At 41.2% G+C, this 24,301-nt stretch overlaps 1 protein-coding gene across 2 annotated transcripts in view; it reads right to left on the bottom strand.

The window, feature by feature from the left end:
- slc41a1 (solute carrier family 41 member 1) overlaps positions 1 to 24,301 on the bottom strand; it is a 128,928-nt gene that overhangs the window by 34,900 nt on the left and 69,727 nt on the right. For both annotated transcript variants that reach the window (XM_061875512.1, XM_061875511.1), the window contains one exon: positions 12,761 to 12,868. In XM_061875512.1, coding sequence (XP_061731496.1) covers positions 12,761 to 12,868 — 108 coding nt within the window. The remainder of the gene's footprint in view (positions 1 to 12,760; positions 12,869 to 24,301) is intronic.

The raw sequence follows: 24,301 nt of genomic DNA, 5'->3' as shown, positions 1-24,301 counted from the left end.
TAGGGTGAGAAGCTCTGCCATCCGGGAGGAACTCAAAGTAAAGCCGCTGCTCCTCCACATGGAGAGGAGCCAGATGAGGTGGTTCGGGCATCTGGTCAGGATGCCACCCGAACGCCTCCCTAGGGAGGTGTTTAGGGCACGTCCAACCGGTAGGAGGCCACGGGGAAGACCCAGGACACGTTGAGAGGACTATGTCTCCCGGCTGGCCTGGGAACGCCTGGGATCCCCCGGGAAGAGCTAGACCAAGTGGCTGGGGAGAGGGAAGTCTGGGTTTCCCTGCTTAGGCTGTTGCCCCCGCGACCCAACCTCGGATAAGCGGAAGAAGATGGATGGAAAAATAACATACAGCGTCATATAAGAATTGATGATATGGAGATAGAAAGGGTGTATTCAATAAAAATTTTGGGAATCTATATAGATGATGAACTAAATTGGAAACTGTACATAAATATACTTAAGACAAAGATGGCAAAATTATTGCTGTGTTACATAAAATTAAAAACTCTGTAAATCAAAAGGCTCTTAACATGTTATATAATCCTTTCATACTCCCATATTTTAATTATTGCGTTAAAATCTGGGGTAACAATTACAAATCAAACATCAACTCTATGTTTTTACTTCAAAATCTTTCAAATGCACCCTACCCATGCTGCGCTACCCTCATGCCCTTGAACACCTCGTTATTCATGCCCCTGAAGACCTCGTTATTGTATTTTTGCCTTATTGCTAGTATTGTTTTGTTTACGCCACAGCTAGTGTCTTTTGTTTCGTTTGTATATAGTCATGCCAGGGTGCTGTTTAAGTTTATAGTTAATTGTCTTTCATGCCATCGAGCAAGTGTTTTTGTTTTCCCTGTTTTGTATATATCTTATAAATAAAAGATGTACTAGCAGGCACGTCTCGCCCGTGCAAATCATTCTCTGCATCGAGGAAACAACTTTAACCCAAGCCTAGTTGTGACAGCAACAAGTCTTCAACTTCAGCCTAAACCCTTTCGGTCTGCAACATTAGTTTTTTTTCTCTCATTTTCAAGCTATGTATGTATAACTGTTTGTTTGTTGACCGAAGAACAATCAACTAAAACTAAACTAAAACAGTGGCTTACAATTGCATGGCATCTCATAAACTTAACACACTGTGTCCAATATTTTCACAAAGATAAAATAAGTCAGATTTTTGGTTCATTTAATAGTTAAAACAAATTTACATTATTGCAATCAGTTGATAAAACATTGTCCTTTACAATTATAAAAGCTTAAAAAAAAAAATCTACTACTCTGCTAGCATGTCAGCAGACTAGATCCTGCTGACATCTATGTATCGAATGAATACAGAATCGTTTTTGAATCGAGAATCTTGTTGAATCGAAAAAAAATCGATATATTATCGAATCGTGACCCCAAGAATCGATTCGCAGGCCTAATAATAAGTCTCTTATTCTTTGTAATAACATTGTTATTCTGAAGCTAACTGTGGAGGGGGCGAGGCCGGCGGGCCTGCAGCGAAGCAGGGTGTTGCCAGGATCGGCCTCGAAATCAGCGACAGGTGCGTAGACGGCCCACCTGGGCCTTGTTATCCAATCACCTGTCGCTCTGTTATAAGCAGCAGCCAGGAGGAGAGACGTGGTTGGGACTGGAGCCAGAGCCCCAGCTACTGAGAGACTTATTGAAAAATAAAACAATATTGTAACCCTGAAACAGGCTCTAATGTCGGGGCTTGGTGGTCTGAAGAATCCCCAGGAGGGCAAGCACCACACTAACCAATAAAAAATAGAATTGTTATGATCCGCCGCCCGGATCGTATGTTATTTTGGTTTTTGAGTCCTTTTGTGTTTTTTGATTATTTTGTACTCTTCCTGTTCCGAATTTTGCTCTTCCTGATTTATCTGCTTACCATGGTTTCATATTAGTTCCACCTGCTACTCGCTGTTGACGCGCACCTGTTATTCTTGATTACTGCCAGTATTTAAGCCTGCCTTCTACCTCAGTTCATCCTTGATCCTTTGTTTGCGGTACACAACACTCATGTTGGCATTTTCTAAATCTTGTCTCTATGCTAAGTAGCTCTTTAGCTTCCCGTGCGCACGGCACGCCATTTTTGGACTCTGTTTTCCGTGCTAAGTTTTAGCTCAGCTTCCCGTGCGTAAGCACGCGTTTTCTTTTGTCTGTTTTTGTACCAGTGTTATTTTATTTTTGTATATCAAATCATGCTCTTAACTGCTATTCCTGTACCGTCTGGTCCATTTGCATCTTGGGGTGACAACTCATGCATCATTATGCCCCCCCCTCGTGACAAAAATACTTCTTACTATTAACGTAACTTCTTGAACAGGTGCGGTAGAAAACGCATGGATGGATTAGAAATGCATGAGAAGGTTTTATATTTTGAACGTTATTTTTAACATTGTGATTACCAGCAGAATTATTCATGACTTATCGTGTTAAGCAATGTCAGCTCAGATTGATCTGAGAGCCAGATGCAGTCATCAAAAGAACCACATCTGGCTCTAGAGCAGGGGTCAGCAACCTTTTTGAAACCAAGAGCTACTTCTTGGGTACTGATTCATGCAAAGGGCTACCAGTTTGATACACACTTCAATAAATTGCCAGAAATATTAAATTTGCTCAATTTACCTTTAATAAATAAATGTATATCTATTAAAAAATGGGTGTTTCTGTCTGTCATTCCGTCGTACATTTTTTTCCTTTAACGGAAGGTTTCTTTTGTAGAGAATAAATGATGAAAAAAAACACTTAATTGAATGCTTTAAAAGAGGAGAAAACGGGAAAAAAATTAAAATTACATTTCGAAACATAGTTTATCTTCATTGCATTCACTTGTGTGTGAAAAGGCTGTGCCTTTAAGGTTTATTAGCGCTCTGTACTTAGATCTTTTTTTAATATCTCAATATTTTTAGGCCATATCACAATACACGATTTATATCTCAATATTTTGCCTTGGCCTTGAATGAACACTTGATGCATATAATCACAGCAGTATGAAGATTCTATGTCCATCCATTTTCTACCGCTTATTCCCTTTTGGGGTCGCGGGCGCCTATCTCAGCTACAATCGGGCGGAAGGCGGTGTACACCCTGGACAAGTCGCCACCTCATCACAGGGCCAACACAGATATGTGTCTACATTCAAACATTCTTCTTCATACTGCATTATAATATATTGCTCATTTTAAACTTTCATGCAGAGAAGGGATTTACAACTAAGTCAATTGACCAAAAGTGTATTTATTAAAGTTATTAAGCAACGACAAAAACATTCATGTCATTTCCAAACATAAAGTTTAAGATTGTCAGACATTTTAAAACAAGCTACGAGTGCACTTTTGTGCATGATGTCACACAAGATACTTCAATAAGTGTCAAATAAAAATGAGCTGCATAATAGGAAATCAAATCGCTATGTGGTAGGTTCCTGCAAACCTTATCTCCTTATGTTGTTGACTATTTGTTTCATACGGTGTTGATGTGGAAAGGGTTGTTAAGGCATTTTGTTGGCGTGGCACCGAATGGAGATGTTGACATGCGGAGTAAGCACTCTTCATTCTCTAGCAGGTGACTTTTCAAATGATGCTACATATTAGCAGTAATGCTACTTTTTGTAGCAACGCTTTTCCCCCACACTTGACAAATTACAGTTGACTGTTCGACATATTCCCACTTGAAGCCAAACCACCTCCAGACGATGGACCCCCTGCTGTTTTTATTGGGAATTAAGTCTTACTTCATTTGTTACCAGATTGGCACCTTCTTTCTGTCAGGCCTGCACACTGACAGTTTGTTTGTCTTTTAGTTTTTCCTCTGTGTGTGTTTAGTATTTCCTGTTCTTAGTTCCTGTCAGTACTCTTTTTTTGGTTCAGCTTCCTGTTTGTCTCCCTGTATGCTGTTTTCCCTCAGCTGCGGCGGATTGGCACCTGGCCACACCTGGTGCCAATCAGCCCGCTCATATTTTACCTGCTTTGTTCCTCCAGTTAGTGCTGGATTATTGTCATGCCGATGTCGCTCCTGTCGCATCGTGTCGTATCTTGTCTTGTCTATGTTTGATTGCGGTTTTTAGCTTACTGCCTTTTGTTCCCTGCTTCCAAGTTTGTTTTTATATTAAATGTACGATGTCTGTTTCTTGCTCGATTCCTGCTAGCTTCCATGCTAAGTTCCTTTTTGTTTTCTAGCTCCCATGCTAGCTCTTTTTGTTTGTCATCCGCCCACGTGCGCGCTCTTTGTTTGTACCGTTTGTTTGGTTTTGTTCTAGTATTTTAAATTAAAACCATGTTTCCTTATCTGCGATGAGGTGGCGACTTGTCCGGGGTGTACACCGCCTTCCGCCAGATTGTAGCTGAGATAGGCGCCAGCGGCCCCCGCGACCCCAAAAAGGGAATAAGCGGTAGGAAATGTATGGATGGATGTTTCCTTATTCAATGCCTGCCTCCTTCTCTGCATCTTGGGGTTCGTCACAAACTAACTCTGACACTTTCTCTCATATTGGTTTTGTTTTAGTATTTTAAATTTAAATGGTTTTGTTCTAGTATTTTAAATTAAAACCATGTTTCCTTATTCAATGCCTGCCTCCTTCTCTGCATCTTGGGGTTCGTCACAAACTAACTCTGACACTTTCTCTCATATTGGTTTTGTTTTAGTATTTTAAATTTAAATGGTTTTGTTCTAGTATTTTAAATTAAAACCATGTTTCCTTATTCAATGCCTGCCTCCTTCTCTGCATCTTGCCGTTCGTCACAAACTAACTCTGACACTTTCTCTCGTATTACCACTCGCACCTCTCCGCCAGCATCACAGCTAATATTCAACATGCTGTTACCTCTCTGCTCCGCGAGGGCTTTTTCGTAAGTGTCGTATTTCAAGTGTTCCCTGAACCAAATTTGACAACGTTGGCATGCTGGCTACACTTGTCATGTTATTGCCGAGTTAACTAAATTGGTTTCTGCGTCGTTGAATAAACGAAAACTTTAATGCCCTAAAATCTTACAGGGTGTGCGAATAATTTTCCCTTTCTTTTCAGGTAACAAACCTGCTATCATCAGTGCAACGAGGCTTACGATTAAAGCAGTTCAAGGATCAGCCTTCACAAACTGGGCCAGAGTTTGTAGCTTGTCGAAAGACATCACCGTCTGCTCTTGATTGGTTGGCCTCAGCTGGAGCACGTTTCATTCCATGCCGCTGCAAATTAGTAGATGATTAAAACGATTAAGTTTCCTAATGCGCTTATCACGCTAAAAACATAATGTAACCTCTAGTATGAGCCGGCCATCCGAGGTTTTAATTCACATAACTTTTCAATTAGAACAATAGATACTATCCTAACACCAATATACTAGGAAACATATTAGGGCTGCAACAAATCAACAATTATTTAGATCAGAAAAAAGCTTAGGGTAAATTTATATCATGTTGTTTGGATTAAGCGTTTGAGTGTAACTAATGAGATTTGATCAAAAATCCGGACCCCATGGAGTTCCTGGAACTTTAAATACGTGGACATAGGTCCCATTTACACTGCACAATAGGGCTGTACAGTATACCAGTACTAGTATAGTACCACCATACTAATGAATAGATAATGGCTTTTGGCTTATATTCCGATATTGTTCAACTCTTAATTACCGATTCAGATATCAAACGATACTGATATATACAGTTGTGGAATCAACACATTATTATGCCTAATTGTGTTGGGATGCATTAAAGCAGGGGTCACCAACCATTTTGAAAGCAAGAGCTACTTCTTGGGTAGTGATTAATGCCAAGGGCTACCAGTTTGATACACACTTTAATACATTTCCAGACATAGCCAATTTGCTCAATTTACCTTTAATAAATAAATCCATATATATATATATATATATATATATATATATATATACAAAAAATGGGTATTTCTGTCTGTCATTCCGTCTTACATTTTTTTTCCTTTTATGGAAAGTTTTTTGTAGAAAATAAATGATGAAAAAAAACACTAAATTGAAGAGTTTAAAAAAGGAAAAACACGAAAAAATGAAAATAAAATTTTGAAACATAGTTTATCTTCAATTTCGACATTTCAAAATTCAAAATTCAACCGAAAAACAGAAGAGGAAAAACTAGCTAATTCGAATCTTTTTGAAAAAATAAAAAAATAATTTATGCAACATCATTAGTCATTATTCCTGATTAAGATTAATTTTAGAATTTTGGTGACATGTTTTAGGTTAAAATCCAATCTGCACTTTGTTAGAATATATAACAAATTGGACCAAGATTTATTTCTAACAAAGACAAATCATTATTTCTTCTAGAATTTCCAGAACAAAAACTTGAAAAGAAATTCAAAAGACTTTGAAATAAGATTTAAATTTGATTCTAAAGATTTTCTAGATATGCCAGATCAATTTTTTAAATTTGAATCATAATAAGTTTGAAGAAATATTTCACAAATATTATTTGTCAAAAAAACAGAAGCTAAAATGAAGAATTAAATTAAAATGTATTTATTATTCTTTACTCTAAAAAAAAATAAAAAAAAATTACTTGAACATTGATTTAAATTGTCAGGAAAGAAAAGGAAGGAATTTAAAAGGTAAAAAGGTATATGTGTTTAAAAATCTTAAAATCTTTTTTAAGGTGGTATTTTTTCTCTAAAATTGTCTTTCTGAAAGTTATAAGAAGCGAAGTAAAAAAAATAAATGAATTTATTTAAACAAGTGAAGACCAAGTCTTTAAAATATTTTCTTGGATTTTCAAATTCTATTTGAGTTTTGTCTCTCTTAGAATTAAAAATGTTGAGCAAAGCGAGACCAGCTTGCTAGTAAATAAATAACTTTTAAAAAATAGAGGCAGCTCACTGGTAAGTGCTGCTATTTGAGCTATTTTTAGAACAGGCCAGCGGGGGACTCATCTGGTCCTTACGGGCACCGCGTTGGTGACCCCTGATCTAGAGCCATAGGTTCCCTACCCATGCTAATAAATCTTAAAAAGGCACAGCCTTTGTGTGCCGGCCCAATCACATATCTTCAGCTTTTCACACACACAAGTGAATGCAACGCATACTTGGTCAACAGCCATACAGGTCACACTGAAGGTGGCCATACAAACAACTTTAACACTGTTACAAATATGCGCCACACTGTGAACCCACACCAAACAAGAATGGCAAACTAATTTCGGGAGAACATCTGCACCGTAACACAACATAAACACAACAGGACAATTACCCAGTACCCCTTGCAGCACTAACTCTTCCGGGACGTTACAATATACACCCCCACCCGGCGCCCCCCAGCCCCGCCCACCTCAACCTCCTCATGCTCTCTCAGGGAGAGCATGTCCCAAATTCCAAGCTGCTGTTTTGAAGCATGTTAAAAAAAAATAATGCACTTTGTGACTTCAATAAAAAATATGGCAGTGTCATGTTGACTTGACTTAACTTGATTAATTCATGCTTGCAGTGGAGCCAGGGCCACACTGAAAAAACAGCTGAACTTTACAATAAATATCAAACAAAGAAAATGAAAAAAAAAACAGACAGTATTTTATATAAAAAACAAAAACTAAACAAAACATTTTCAGGGCAGCAGCAGCATGGAAACTATTAGCATTCTGGCATATGACTATTACTTGTTTAACTAGATAGTGTCATTATATATGTTGAAATACATTAGAATTAGAGATGTCCGATAATATCGGACTGCTTACATTATTCGGCCGTTAAATGCTTTAAAATGTAATATCGGAAATTATCGGTATCGGTTTCAAAAGGTAAAATCAATTTTTTTCCATAACTTGAGTTGATTTATTTTGGAAAACCTTGTTACATTGTTTAATGCATCCAGCGGGACACATTAGGCATAATAATGTGTTCATTCCACGACTGTATATATCAGTATCGGTTGATATCGCAATCGGTCATTAAGAGTTGGACAATACCGGAATATCGGCAAAAAAAGCCATTATTGGACATCTCTAATTAGAATGCTGCAATTGCGCTGATACAGCAGCTGTCTTGGTCCAGAGAGAACGATATCATTGGGGTGTGCACTTTAAACAAGTGCGAGTGCTTGCAATCAAACTCTGGTATCGTTTATTTTATATACCGGTATATATATTTTTTTAAATCAAGTGTCATCGCAAATTTCCAGAGCCTTGTGAGCACCATAAAAGTTGTCCACTTGAGTTCCAAGCAAACTCTTATGCGGTTTATTCCAAATAAATGTGAATTCTAAAGACGGAAGACATTCTCTGTTCTCTCCCTGAAATCTGAGCTGGTAAAACAGCAGAAAATAAAAACAAACCATGACGATCAACCCAGCAGATTAATTCATTTATTAATTTGATTAGAAAAAAGTTTGGATCTATATTCTATTGCTCTGAGTAATTTGATACAAACGTCCAAATCCGGAGTGCCCGGAACTTTAGATACACAGACATAGTTCCCGTGCATGAATCTTTTCTTCTTCACTGATTCTTACTCACTGCAGACTTTCTGCGAGGCAACACACATAATAAAACATCACTTACTGTACAATGTCTGCCTTCTGTGAGGATGTCGACTGCTAGGATGTTTATATATTTCCGTTTAGATGAAGAATGGCTAATAATCCTCACAGAGAAACGGGATGGGGGGGTGTCAGCAATTCCAGCTGACAGTGTCCCAACTTGTCAGATTACCTACTCAGATGTCCCGGTGAGATGCATGATTTATGATTTACATTAGTGGTGACTTGTCCAGGGTGTACACCGCCTTCCGACCAATTGTAGCTGAGATAGGATTCAGCGCCCCCCGCGACCCGAAGGGAATAAGCGGTAGAAAAATGGAAGGATGGATAAACTTACAGGGAGCAAGGAAGCGAGGAAACAGCAGAGCACTAGATTACGTAAACATAGGGACACACAGAAGGGATTACGTCGCCATTGGAAATAGTTTGTCTGTGTTAGCACTTATAATAACAATATCACTAATACTTGGTTAATATTAAAAGAATTAAAATATTAAAAGTAGCAAAACTCCTGCTTTTCTCATGGCCCAAATAGTTCACAGTAGCACTATACATACTCGTAATACCAGGGCTGTCAAAGTTAGTTTGTGACCAATCCCAAGATGCAGAGATGGAGTGAGAAAACATGATTTCATTCCAACGAAACAAAAACAAACAAAAGGGGTACAACCAAAAGCGCGCACATGGGCAGATAACAAACTAAGGGAGCTAGAATGGGAGCCATAAACAAAAAGGAGACTTAGCATGGAAGCTAGCAAAAACAAAAAGGGGCCCAGTGTGGAAGCTAGCGGGTAGCGAGCAGGAAAACAGAAGTCGTACTTGTAAAATGAAAGAACAAACTGGAAGCAGGGAACAAATAACAGTAAACTACAAACATCCAACAAGCATAACTTACCGCGACGCTGCAAAGACACGACAAGGTACGACACGACAGGAGCGATAATACATGACACGAAAGCGACATTGACATGACAATAATCCAGCAATGACTGGAGGACAAAAGCAGACTCAAATAGAAGTGGGCTGATTGACACCAGGTGTGGCCAGGTGCCAATCAGCCGCAGCAAACAGGAAACAGACAAAATAAGAGCGCTGACAGGAACTAAAAACAGGAAATACTAAACAGACAAACTGTCAGTGGCAAGCCTGACAAGGGCGTCTAGTGAGGGGCATTGTGTACTCCCTCATCCCAGGGAGAATGCTTGGCCGAAATCTTTTATCTATAGATATGTATCGCTCTGGAATAACCTGCCTCGAATTCTCACCAGCTTTGAAAAGTAAACAGGTTTTTAAAAGGAAAGTAATATTTGATCTGAGTCTGTAAATTAGTTTGCTTATTGATCATTTTTGTTTGGTTTTGTATTGCGTGGTTATATCTACATGGTCATTATTATTCTGTGACTGTAAATTGTCTGCTTGTTTTCTCATTGATGCTTTTATTTCTTTTTTTCTGTATTGTGTAGTTATAATTAAAAGCTTTTACTTGTGATTGTATTGAGTTTGTGGACCCCAGGAAGACTAGTGTGTTGTTGTGGCAACCAGCTGATGGGGATCCTTAGTAAAAAATCAAATCAAATTAAAATCAAATATTCAAGTCACAAAAATGTAAATTGAGTATTACTGGCGCTTTTTGAATGTTTATTTATCGGATTTTATGGGCCGGATGGCAGAGCTTCCATTTGCTCGGCTGTAATATGTAGAATGCATTAAAAAAACAAAAAAACATCCGTCGATGTCTTTCAGATTGATTGTGAACATGTAAAGAATGTTTTATTTTACTTTATCAATCCATCCATCCGTCCATTTTCTACTGCTTGTCCCTTTCGATCAACAAACTAGTTATTAGATTAAGCGAGTACTAGAATCATCAAAAGCTGATGGGTGATCTACAAACCCCGTTTCCATATGAGTTGGGAAATTGTGTTAGATGTAAATATAAACAGAATACAATGATTTGCAAATCCTTTTCAAGCCATATTCAGTTGAATATGCTACAAAGACAACATATTTCATGTTCAAACTCATAAACATGTTTTTTTTTTGTGCAAATAATCATTAACTTTAGTATTTGATGCCAGCAACACGTGACAAAGAAGTTGGGAAAAGTGGCAATGAATACTGATGAAGTTGAGGAGTACTCATCAAACACTTATTTGGAACATCCCACAGGTGTGCAGGCTAATTGGGAACAGGTGGGTGCCATGATTGGCTATAAAAACAGCTTCCCAAAAAATGCTCAGTCTTTCACAAGAAAGGATGGGGCGAGGTACACCCCTTTGTCCACAACTGTGTGAGCAAATAGTCAAACAGTTTAAGAACAACCTTTCTCAAAGTGACATTGCAAGAAATTTAGGGATTTCAACATCTACGCTCCATAATATCATCAAAAGGTTCAGAGAATCTGGAGAAATCACTCCACGTAAGCGGCATGGCCGGAAACCAACATTGAATGACCGTGACCTTCCATCCCTCAGACGGCACTGTATCAAAAACCAACGTCAATCTCTAAAGGATATCACCACATGGGCTCAGGAACACTTCAGAAAACCACTGTCTCTAAATACAGTTGGTCGCTACATCTGTAAGTGCAAGTTAAAGTGAAGTGAAGTGAATTATATTTATATAGCGCTTTTCTCTAGTGACTCAAAGCGCTTTACATTGTGAAACCCAATATCTAAGTTACATTTAAAGCAGTGTGGGTGGCACTGGGAGCAGGTGGGTAAAGTGTCTTGCCCAAGGACACAACGGCAGTGACTAGGATGGCGGAAGCGGGAATCGAACCTGCAACCCTCAAGTTTCTGGCACGGCCGCTCTAACAACCGAGCTATGGCGCCCTACTATGCAAAGCGAAAGCCATTTATCAACAACATCCAGAAACGCCGCCGGCTTCTCTGGGCCCGAGATCATCTAAGATGGACTGATGCAAAGTGGAAAAGTGTTCTGTGGTCTGACGAGTCCACATTTGAAATTGTGCTTTGAAATATTCGACATCGTGTTATCCGGACCAAAGGGGAAGCGAACCATCCAGACTGCTATCGACACCAAAGTTCAAACCCCAGCATCTGTGATGGCATGGGGGTGCATTAGTGCTCAAGGCATGGGTAACTTACACATGTGTGATGGTATGGGGGTGTATTAGTGCCCAAGACATGGGTAACTTACACATGTGTGATGGTATGGGGGTGTATTAGTGCCCAAGGCATGGGTAACTTACACATCTGTGATGGTATGGGGGTGCATTAGTGCCCAAGGCCTGGGTAACTTACACATGTGTGATGGTATGGGGGTGTATTAGTGCCCGAGGCCTGGGTAACTTACACATCTGTGAAGGCACCATTAATGCTGAAAGGTACGTACAGGTTTTGGGACAACATATGCAGCCATAAAAGCGCCGTCTTTTTCATGGATGCCCCTGCTTATTTCAGCAAGACAATGCCAAGCCACATTCAGCACGTGTTACAACAACGTGGCTTCATACAAAAAAAGTGCGGGTACTTTCCTGGCCCGCCTGCAGTGCAGACCTGTCTCCCATGGAAAATGTGTGGCGCATTATGAAGCGTAAAATATGACAGCGGAGACCCCGGACTGTTGAAGGACTGAAGCTCTACATAAAACAAGAATGGGAAAGAATTCCACTTTCAAAGCTTCAACAATTAGTTTCCTCAGTTCCCAAACGTTTATTGAGTGTTGTTAAAAGAAAAGGTGATGTAACACAGTGGTGAACATGCCCTTTCCCAACTACTTTGGCAGGTGTTGCAGCCATGAAATTCTAAGTTAATGATTATTTGCAAAACATCAAATATCTTCTGTTTCTAGTGCATTGAACTGAATATGGCTTGAAAAGGATTTTCAAATCATTGTATTCTGTTTATATTTACATCTAACACAATTTCCCAACTCATATGGAAACAGGGTTTGTAGTTATTTATAATGTAGACATTGTCTAGTAGTCACCAAAATGCTTTTAGACATTTTTCAGCAATGACATTCATTCTTTGGGCCAGAACTAAAAAAATCTTGGGTTGGATTAAAATGTTATGGTGAAGAAGCTTTGAGGAATGCTGCTATCAGTTGGTCCATAACCGCAGGTTCCTTTGTCAATATGACCTATGACTCTTTGAACAATCTGCCTTCATGAAGGTCACAACTTGGGGATTGCCCGGAGACTGGATTGGGCAACAAAAACACTCTGACAACCACATATTTGGTCCAAACTAAGGCACAAATAAGGAATACGAATTGATAAACATGACTCACCGCTGTGGACAGTCTGGAGGCCAGCGTCATCTCCAGGTTGCCCTTCAGCCCGAGCAGTGCCGGGACGAGGATGAACACCTGGGATATCTCCGTGAACACCGTCCAGTGCTGCAATCATCAGTGTAAAAGCGACAGAACTTGGTAAACACACTCATTTTTAAACATTTACAGATTTATACAAAGTGCTGAGCAACATTTAAGTCAATGTTATGTTCAAATTAGGACTGGGCGATGTATCGATATACTCGATATATCACGGGGTTGTCTCTGTGCCAGGCCTGGGCAATTATTTTGCTGGTCACACTATGTATCGAATAAAATAGCTTTGAGACCGGTATTTGTAACAGTGTTAAAGTTGTTTATACGGCCACCCTCAGTGTGACCTGTATGGCTGTTGACCAAGTATGCCTTGCATTCACTTGTGTGCGTGTACAAGCCGCTTAAAGTATGTGACTTGGTCGGCACGCTGTTTGTATGGAGGAAAAGCGGACATGACGACATGTTGTAGTGCAGTGGTTCTGTCAATTTTTTCAGTGATGTACCCCCTGTGAACATTTTTTTAATTCAAGTACCCCCTAATCAGAGCAAAGCATTTTTGGTTGAAAAAAGAGATAAAGAAGTAAAATACAGCACTATGTCATCAGTTTCTGATTGATTACATTGTATATACTATATATCTGTTGGAACTAAGGGTCAAATCATATCATATCTGTTGGAACTATGAGTCCAAGCATATCATATCTGTTGGAACTATGAGTCCAAGCATATCATATCAGTTGGAACTACGAGTCAAAGCATATCATATCAGTTGGAACTAAGAGTCCAAGAATATCATATATGTTGGAACTAAGAGTCAAAGCATATCATATCTGTTGGAACTATGAGTCCAAGCATATCATATCAGTTGGAACTAAGAGTCAAAGCATATCATATCGGTTGGAACTAAGAGTCAAAGCATATCATATATGTTGGAACTAAGAGTCAAAGCATATCATATCTGTTGGAACTACGAGTCAAAGCATATCATATCAGTTGGAACTAAGAGTCAAAGCATATCATATCTGTTGGAACTAAGAGTCAAAGCATATCATATCTGTTGGAACTACGAGTCCAAGCATATCATATCGGTTGGAACTAAGAGTCCAAGAATATCATATATGTTGGAACTAAGAGTCATCTTTGCTCAATTCTGTTTTAATATTTGGCGGGCTGGATCAAAGAGACCAACAGGCCGGATGTGGCCCTTGGGCCGTAGTTTGCTCACCCCTGCAATCAGAGCAAAGCATTTTTGGTTGAAAAAAAGATAAAGAAGTAAAACACAGCACTATGTCATCAGTTTCGGATTTATTAAATTGTATAACAGTGCAAAATATTGCTCTTTTGTAGTGGTCTTTCTTGAACTATTTGGGGGGAACTAAAAACTTGTTGAAAAATAAATAAGTGATTCAATTATAAATAAATATTTCTCCACATAGAAGTAATCATCAACTTAAAGTGCCCTCTTTGGGGATTGTAATAGAGATCCATCTGGATTCATCAACTTACTTCTAAACATTCTTCACAAAAAAAAAGGAAATCTTTAACATCAATATTTATGGAACATGTCCACAAAAAGTCTAGCTGTCAACACAATGTTGGATTATTCTTCAATAGTTTATGAACTTACATTCATACTTCATTGAAGTATTATTCAATAAACATATGTATAAAGGATTTATGAATTGCTGTTTTTTTAGAATGTCTTTAATAAATGTCACTTGTCCCTTGGCATACCTTCAAGCACCTCCAGGGGTCCGCGCACCCCCAAAAGTAGACTACTGCTCCACTACAAGTCACACTTTTATATCTCATGACCGATATACCATCTCTGTATCATGTTGTGTGAGACTTGTGCAGAACGACATCAGTGGCTGCAAGACGTACTTGGTCAACAGCCATACAGGTCACACTGAGGGTGCCATATAAACAACTTTAACACTGTTACAAATATGCGCCATACTGTGAACCCACACCAAACAAGAATGACAAACCCTTTTTGGGAAAATGTACGCACCCTAACACAACTTTAACACAAGAGAACCAATACCCAGAACACCTTGCAGGGCTACAATATACAACACCTCAACCGACGCAAGTAGTACACGTGGGGGTGTGGGGGGTTGGCGGAAGCCGGGCTTCGAGAGAATTGGTCCCCTTTAATTCAGGGGTCTCCCGGGGAAAACTGGGGACGTTGGCAAGCATGACCTGGCAAGCGCCGTTCATAATAAACTCGCGGGCCGCACAAACATTAAATTGTCATATCAAAGCGCGGGACGCATAATAACACCAGTGTGGCCCGCGGGCCGCATGTTTGAGACCCCTGCTCTAATGTATTGTAGTGTTTCTGTATCTGTGTTGTTTTCTTGTTTTTCTTTTGACTTTGTCTTCTTAGTTTTTGCCGAGCTTGTCGTTTTCCTTTCTGTGTTGCCCATCTTGGATACTGACAGCATGTTAGAGGTGATTTTCTTCTTCCCGTTTGTCTTTTTCATCCATTATGATGTTATTTTCGGTTGTAAAGTGTTCTGATGTCACCCGGTGCTCGCATCGTGGATGCGCGTTTTGTCACCCCAAGATGCAAACGGACGGAATGTACAAAGAAATAAAATAACACTGGTACAAAAGGCAAAAGAAAGCGTGTGCCTACGCACGGGAAGCTAAAGCTAAACTTAGCATGGAGTCCAAGAGTCCAAAATTGACATGCCGAGCGCACGAGGGCATAGCTGGGTTGGTAGAGTGGCCGTGCCGGCAACTTGAGGGTTGCAGGTTCGATTCCCGCTTCTGCCATCCTAGTCGCTGCCGTTGTGTCCTTGGGCAAGACACTTTACACACCTGCTCCCAGTGCCACCCACACTGGTTTAAATGTAACTTAGATATTGGGTTTCACTATGTAAAGGGCTTTGAGTCACTAGAGAAAAGCGCTATATAAATATAATTAACTTCACGAGAAGCTAAGGCGAAACTTAGCACAAGTGTATACATAGATACAATACCAACATGAGTGTAGCTTATAGCAAACAACGGATCAAGACAGAACTGAGGTCGAAGGCAGGCTTAAATACTAAAGCAATAATCAAAACACAGGTGCTCGTAACAAACAAGAGCAGGTGGAACAAATGAGAAACCATGGTAACAAGATAAAACAAGGAAGAGCCAAACCAGGGATCGGAAGAGTCCAAAAACAAACAGGAAACACAAAAGGACTCAAAAACCAAAACAATATATGATCCGGGCGGTGGATCATAACATCTGATTTGTTATGTTCTGATGTCCAGAGAAGATAATGGTCCTTGGTCGTTGGTAGAGTGGCCGTGCCTGCAACTTGAGGGTTCCAGGTTCGATCCCCGCTTCTGCCAACCTAGTCACTGCCGCTGTGTCCTTGAGCAAGACACTTTACCCACCTGCTCCCAGTGCCACCCACGCTGGTTTTAATGTAACTTAGATATTGGGTTTCACTATGTAAAGCGCTTTGAGTCACTAGAGAAAAGCGCTATATAAATATAATTCACTTCACTTATGCGTGGGTTTTCTGAATACTGTATATAGTATGCACCTGCCGAGAATAACTGCCGGGTCAAACTCGTTTCGCCAAATAATTAGCATATGCCTAGAATTTCCGCCGGGTCAAACTCGTCACGTCACGAGTGACACTTCACCTGTCATCATTTTCAAAATGGAGGAGGCTGATTTCAATCATTTGAAATGGCATAAAGGGAAGAAGATTAAGAGCTATTCAGTAGGATTTGAGGTCCAAACTATTAAATATGCTAAAAAGAACAGTAAGCAGCTATGTTTTATTAATATACCGTAGCTGCGTGTGTCAAATATGAGTCATCAAATGACTCCCGCCTCCTGGTGGTAGAGGGCGCTAGTGATCCTTCTTGCGACTACTCGGCTGCAGAAGAAGTGACAACAAGCAGCAAGAGTGAGCAGCGATCCTTTAGTTTTTTCCTCTCGCTTGCACTTTTAACATGGAGGATTACATATCTAAAATAAAACAGTTTTCTAAACTGGACTTTCAATGGAAGCAGGAGGTAATAAAGGAAGATCTCCATAGGGACAGAGAGACTTTTAAAACTGAAGAAAGATAAGGAAGACTTCTATAAACAAGTTATCGATGCTTTTGATCAGAAGGAGCTGCACATGGACTTCATTTATAAGTAAAGGTAAGACCATAATAATGTTTTATTTTTTAATTAAATGTGCTTTTCATGATGGTATCCTTACATCACACTCAAATGTATAAGCGCAGGCCTATATTTACCGCATACCTTTGGTAAGCGCCGGAGTGAGAAGAGGTTTTAAATTAATTAGCGCCCTGGCGACAATTCAGGGAAATACGGTAAATTGTTACCAGTGCTGTGTATTGTGTTCAAGTGATCTGTAAGCTCTTGTTGTGGAGGGGGTCCGGTTCGGTGGCCATGGATGAAGTACTGGCTGTCCAGTGTCGGGACCCAGGATGGACCGCTCGCCTGTGTATCAGTTGGGGACATCTCTGAGCTGTTGATCCGCCTCCGCTTGGGATGGTTTCCTGCTGGCTCTACTATGGATGGGACTCTCGCTACTATATCGGATTCACTTTGGTCTGGATTCTTACTATTATGTTGGATCCACTATGGATTGGACTCTCACAATATCATGTTAGATCCGCTTAACATCCATTGCTTTCGGTCCCCACATATGCGGTCCTTTCCAAGGTTTCTCATAGTCATCATTGTCGACGTCCCACCGGGGTGAGTTTTTCCTTGCCCTTATGTGGGCTCTACCGACGATATTGTTGTGATTTCTGCATTCCTTTGAGACACTTGTGATTTAGGGCTATATAAATAATCATTGACTGATTGATTGATACAGTCTTTGTTATTTCTAATATTCTCAGGGGACCCCCCGCGACCCCAAAAGGGACAAGCGGTAGGAAATGGATGGATTCAATCGATCGCAACTGGACTGTTTGGTTTGTCTTTGAAGACGTTTCATTTAGTAGGCTTCATCAGTTCATGCTCATAGACTTTGACTAGTCTGGCGTCTGGTGCAAAACCCCCAAATGTTTATACTGGAATACCAGGAGGGTGAGCCTGGGCAGAGATGGTTTGGCCCTATGGTAGTGAGGAAAGCAACTGTTGAGATGCAACCAAGCAATCCTACTGTCAATGCCAACGACAGTTGTTGACGTGGAATTTCCCCTTTTTAGCATTGAGGTATTGTTACGCAGAACAATGGCCTTGGATCGACCACTACCTGCCCCAAATAGTCGGAGTCACCTACGTCAGCATTCCATTCAGTTGTAAACAAAAGGCACTGAGAAACATCTGTGATCAGAAGTCCTGTTATTTGTTGAAGATAAAGGTAGTTAAATAGTCACACACACTAGGTGTGGTGAAATGACCCTCCGTCTTGTTCCACCCCCTGGGAGGTGAGGGGAGCAGTGAGAATTTTGGTGATTTAACCCCCAATTCCAACCCTTGATGCTGAGTGTCAAGCAGGGAAGTAATGGCTCCCATCTTTATAGTCTTTGGTATGACTCGGCCGGGGTTGGACTCACAACCTGCCGACCTCAGGCCGAACACAATAACCACAAGCCCACTGAGCAGGCTAGATCTAGGCTAAATTGTCTTTTAGGAAAGGTTGGAAAGACAAGATTCATACAACACTGTCCTTTCAACCAAGTGGCAAACGTCTTATAAGACAAACCAAACAGTCCAGTTGTGATCGATTGAATGCCTTGAGATTACAACGACCTGGATGAATGACAACATCCATAGATTTATTAGATGGATGGATAGATTGTACTTTTTAAATTGATCTCAACTCTGTACACCATACTTGCCAACCCTCCTGGATTTTTCGGGAGACTCACGAAATTCAGCGCCTCTCCCGAAATTCAGGTGGCATCCTGACCAGATGCCCGAACCACCTCATCTGGCTCCTCTCCATGTGGAGGAGCAGCGGCTTTACTTTGAGTTCCTCCCGGATGACAGAGCTTCTCACCCTATCTCTAAGGGAGGAGGAAACTCATTTGGGCCGCTTGTACCCGTGATCTTATCCTTTCGGTCATGACCCAAAGCTCATGACCATAGGTGAGGATGGGAACGTAGATCGACCGGTAAATTGAGAGCTTTGCCTTCCGGCTCAGCTCCTTCTTCACCACAACGGATCGGTACAACGTCCGCATTACTGAAGACGCCGCACCGTTCCGCCTGTCGATCTCACGATCCACTCTTCCCTCACTCGTGAACAAGACTCCTAGGTACTTGAACTCCTCCACTTGGGGCAGGGTCTCCTCCCCAACCCGGAGATGGCACTCCACCCTTTTCCGGGCGAGAACCATGGACTCGGACTTGGAGGTGCTGATTCTCATTCCGGTCGCTTCACACTCGGCTGCGAACCGATCCAGTGAGAGCTGAAGATCCCGGTCAGATGAAGCCATCAGGACCACATCATCTGCAAAAAGCAGAGACCTAATCCTGCGGTCACCAAACCAGAACCCCTCAACGCCTTGACTGCGCCTAGAAATTCTGTCCATAAAAGTTATGAACAGAATGGGTGACAAAGGACAGCCTTGGCGGAGTCCAACCCTCACTGGAAATGTGTTTGACTTACTGCCAGCAATGCGGACCAAGCTCTGACACTGATCATACAGGTAAAACGTTGGTTCGGGTGGATGACCACCCTTAGTGATGCGGTTGCGGATGATATAATTGCATGTCCGCGCATCTCTAGTCCATATACTCCCCTCTTAACCAAGCCGAAAATGTGTCCCATGAAAAACCGTCCGACCGGAACTCTCTAATAACTAAAGTTCCTTGGGTGAATAATGTACACTCACTACACCGGTATGTTTTAGCGCTTGCATGGCGAGTTTACTGACAGATATATGTAAGAACTTTACGCTATTTTATATTAGAAATGTCAACAGCTGAGGAAGAATGTCCCATAACAAGAAGATAGAGAAAAAGTAGAAGCTTATCGACTATGGCGTCGGCACGGACTACAAAGGCGGATGCGTGCAAATTTTCAGGATTTATGCAGATTCCAAATACCGATCAGTGGGTATCAGAAGGTAAGAAAAGTTTCTTTCGCATAAAATCGTGAAACAAAATGCCAGATAATTAGTTTTACTTTATACACACACCATAATACTCCTATGTTGAAGCACAGTACAATCCATCAAACGGTGCGGCTTCATAGCTTACCAAAGTCCTAGTAAAACATTTTGATTGATTTTTGAGTGCTGTGTGTAATGTTTTATATTTTCAATGGAACATACCGTATTTCCTTGAATTGCAGCAGGGTATATAGTATGCGCCTGCCTTGAATTACTGCCGGGTCAAACTCGCTTCCCAAAATAATTAGTGCATGCTTAGTATTACCGCCTGGTCAAACTTGTGACGTCCCGAGTGATAATTCTCCTGTCATCATTTTCAAAATGGAGGAGGCTGATTTCAATACCGGTAATTTGAAATCGCATTAAGGGAAGAAGATTAAGAGTTATTCAGTATGATTTAAAGTCCAGGCTTACATCACTTTTTTTTTTTTACTGCATGTCTTTGGTAAGTGCCGGAGTGAGAAGAGGTTTTAAAATAATTAGCACATGCTTACTTTACCGCATGCCTTTGGTAAGCGCAGGATTGAGAAGAGGTTTTAAATAAATTAATTAGCGCCCCGGCGGCAATTCAAGGAAATACGGTATAAAACTTCAGTGTTGTTTACTTGAGTCATATTGCATGTGTTTATGTGTGACTGCCATCTACTGGTCGCACTTATCAATTCACCATTTACCAAATAAAATAGCTTAGAAGTCGGTAAGCACAATTAGAATTATTCCGTACATTCGGCGTAACCGGGGTTATAAGGTGCATGGTCGAGATCTGAGAAAATGAAATGATTTTAAGTGCGCTTTATAGTCATAAAAATACGGTAGTAAAAGCGAACCTTTAGTGGATCATGTTTTGCAGGATGAATTAAACCCTGAGCAAATACAACACTTTCATGGGGAAGAGCTCAAAGGGCGTGCTTGTTTGCTTAAGTGACTTGAGTGACTAACTACCAGCACATCAGCAGAAGCACATTTGAAAGCTTGTGGTCTTCTCAGCTATGGCTAATGCTCAGCCTATTGATCCATCTCCAAATAAAAGTGCTGATCTATTGGGTTAGTCCCACATGTACAGTCCGGTCTACTCCGTGCTGAATCCATACTTTCTGTGTCGGACATAAAACACAAGAAGAAGATGGAAGAAGCAGCTAAGATTAGAGCTGCTAAAAACAAGATTGGCCTGCATGTGTACCACCAATAAACTTCAATGCTTCCTCTGCACATCCAGATGTTCAGCACAAGACCAGCTGATGTTGAGAGCTTTGTCTTTTTTTTACGTGTCCCTAGGTGTGGCACTACGCTACTTGCGACTGCCTTTGTTGTCAGGCCTTAGCAGAGCCGCGTTCAGCAGAGTCCTTTAAAGGCCTACTGAAATGAGATGTTCTTATTTAAACGGGGATAGCAGCTCCATTCTATGTGTCATACTTCATCATTTCCCCATATTGCCATATTTTTGCTGAAAGGATTTAGTAGAGAACATCCACCATAAAGTTGGCAACTTTTGGTTGCTAATAAAAAGCCTTGCCTGTACCGGAAGTAGCAGACGATGTGCGCATGACGTCACGGGTTGTGGAGCTCCTCACATCTGAACATTGTTTACAATCATGGCCACCAGCAGGGAGAGCGATTCGGACCGAAAAAGCGACAATTTCCTCATTAATTTGAGCAAGGATGAAATATTCCTGGATGAGGAAAGTGAGAGTGAAAGACTAAAAAAAAAAAAGACCAGGGCAGTGGGAGCGATACAGATGTTATTAGACACATTTACTAGTGTAGCCGAGTGTCCTGGGTTCACCTATTTGGTGTACTTATATCAGGGGTACCCACACTTTTTCTGCAGGCGAGCTACTTTTCAATTGACCAACTCGCGGGGATCTACCTCATTTATATATATCATTTATATTTATTTATTTATGAAAGAGACATTTTTGTAAACAAGTTAAATGTGTTTAATGATAATACAAGCATGTGTAACACATATAGATGTCTTTCTTTCACGAAGACAAGAATATAAGTTGGTGTATTACCTGATTCTGATGACTTGCATTGATTGGAATCAGACAGTAATGATGATAACGCCCACATTTTCAAATGGAGGAGAAAAAAAGTTGTCCTTTCTGTACAATACCACATGAAAGTGGTTGGTTTTTGGCATCTAATTCATCCAGCTTCCATACACTTTACAAGAAAAACATTGGCGGCAAATTCCGTAGCTTGCTTGATTGACATTCACGGCACCCGAGGGTCTTGTGAGATGACGCTGGCTGCTGCCAGTTCATTATTATGAAAAAATGACAGAGAGGAAGGCGAGAAACACTTTTTATTTCAACAGACTTTCGCGCCGTCCCTTCCGTCAAAACTCTAAAGGCCGACTGCACATTTCCTATCTTCACAATAAAAGCCCTGCTTCATGCTGCCTGCGCTAACAAAATAAAAGTCTCAGAAAGCTGGCGTGCACAAGTGATGTGCACGCCAGCTTTCTGAGGGATCGCTTGTGCACGCCAGTTTTCCGAGACTCTTATTTTGTTAGCGCAGGCAGCATGAAGCAGGGCTTTTATTGTGAAGATAGGAAATGTGCAGTCGGCCTTTAGAGTTTTGACGGAAGGTACGGCGCGAGAGTCTGTTGAAATAAAAAGTGTTTCTCGCCTTCCTCTCTGTCATATTTTCATAATAATGATCTTGCAGCAGCCAGCGTCATCTCACAAGACCCTCCGGTACCGTGAATGTCATTTAAGTGACGTCTTGGTGAAGATTGATGATCACTCATTTTTAGGTCTGTTTTTTTTAAAAGCCTGGCTGGAGATCGACTGACACACCCCCCGCGGTCGACTGGTAGCTCGCCATCGACGTAATGGGCACCCCTGACTTATATAATAAAATAATAACCGGGAGACCTTAGAGCAGGTCTGGTAGCCACCACTTCTTTAATGTGAACTCCTCTACACCTCTCTCTCCACAACCACACACCCTACCTCACAGCCCCACGGCAACTCTGAAAGGACAGGACAAAACACCTCCTTCTCCTCACACTCTCTGTTAACGTGGGACAACCTGAACTGTTTGTTGCACTAGGATAATTCTGGAAAATCCCTTATCTGCTTACTGTGTTATTGGTGTTTTAGTGAGATTATATGATTGTATCCGGAAAGTCGGAGGGGTGTGGTGACCGCCAGTGTCTCCGTGGGAAGCCACGTTTCTTGACGAGGCAAGGCAGCTGGGCTGAGATTTCCCCCCCACCCCCTCCTCCACGTTATGAAGTGAAGTGAAGTGAATTATATTTATATAGCGCTTTTTCTCTAGTGACTCAAAGCGCTTTACATAGTGAAACCCAATATCTAAGTTACATTCAAACCAGTGTGGGTGGCACTGGGAGCAGGTGGGTAAAGTGTCTTGCCCAAGGACACAACGGCAGTGACTAGGATGGCGGAAGCGGGAATCGAACCTGCAACCCTCAAGTTGCTGGCACGACGACTCTACCAACCGAGCTAAACCGCCCGGTGTACGCATCCGACAGTCAGTGCCGGCCGTTGGGAGGAGGCAAGAGAGTTCGCAGCAGCAGGAAGAACGACGCAAACTCTCCGCTCACGTCTACGGTAAAAGTCGACTTATTGCCACCATTTTCTCACCGAAACCTGCCGGTTGACATGTGGTAGAGAACCATGTACGCTTGACCGCTCTGTTCCATAGTAAAGCTTCCCCGTCAGCTTTCGGCTGTGTTTGTGTTGCCAAAGGCAGCCTCAATACACCGCTTCCCACCTACATCTTTCTTCTTTGACGTCTCCATTATTAATTGAACAAATTGCAAATAATTCAGCAACACAGATATCCTGAATACTGTGTAATTATGTGATTGAAGCAGACGACTTATAGCTGGGATCGGTGCTGGATCAAAATGTCCGCTACGTCACACGTCATCATACCCGTCGTCATTCCGCGATGTTTTCAGCAGCATACTTCGCGAGAAATTTAAAATTGCAATTTAGTAAATTAAAAAGGCCGTATTGGCATGTGTTGCAATGTTAATATTTCATCATTGATGTGTAAACTATCAGACTGCGTGGTGGCTAGTAGTGGCTTTCAGTAGGCCTTTAAGTTGGTGCACTGCCATGTGCCGAAGCAGCAGCCTTGTGAGCACTCCTCTCTCCTCTTTAACAGCCACATGCTTTCAGGCTTACTCTCTCTCTTTCTCTACTTCTGTCTCACTAGCCTGCTCTCGGCCCCCTGTCTTGATATATGTTGTTGTCTCCATTGAACGCTGGCTCTTGGCCAAAAAAGCCCTCTCCCCTCATGGCCACCTCCTCGGTTCTAGGAACTTGACTGGACAACTCCAGCACCCGATCTATAGGAGTTCTGGTATGTGATCCCCTTCAAGGGCCAAGGTGCCCCGTTAAGTAACACATTCCTGTTTCATT

The sequence above is a fragment of the Nerophis ophidion genome, linkage group LG16 (genome assembly GCF_033978795.1).
Source record: "Nerophis ophidion isolate RoL-2023_Sa linkage group LG16, RoL_Noph_v1.0, whole genome shotgun sequence".
Taxonomy (NCBI): Eukaryota; Metazoa; Chordata; class Actinopteri; order Syngnathiformes; family Syngnathidae; genus Nerophis; species Nerophis ophidion.
Note: the sequence above shows the minus strand (reverse complement) of the source record. Positions and strands in the feature narration are given on the sequence as shown.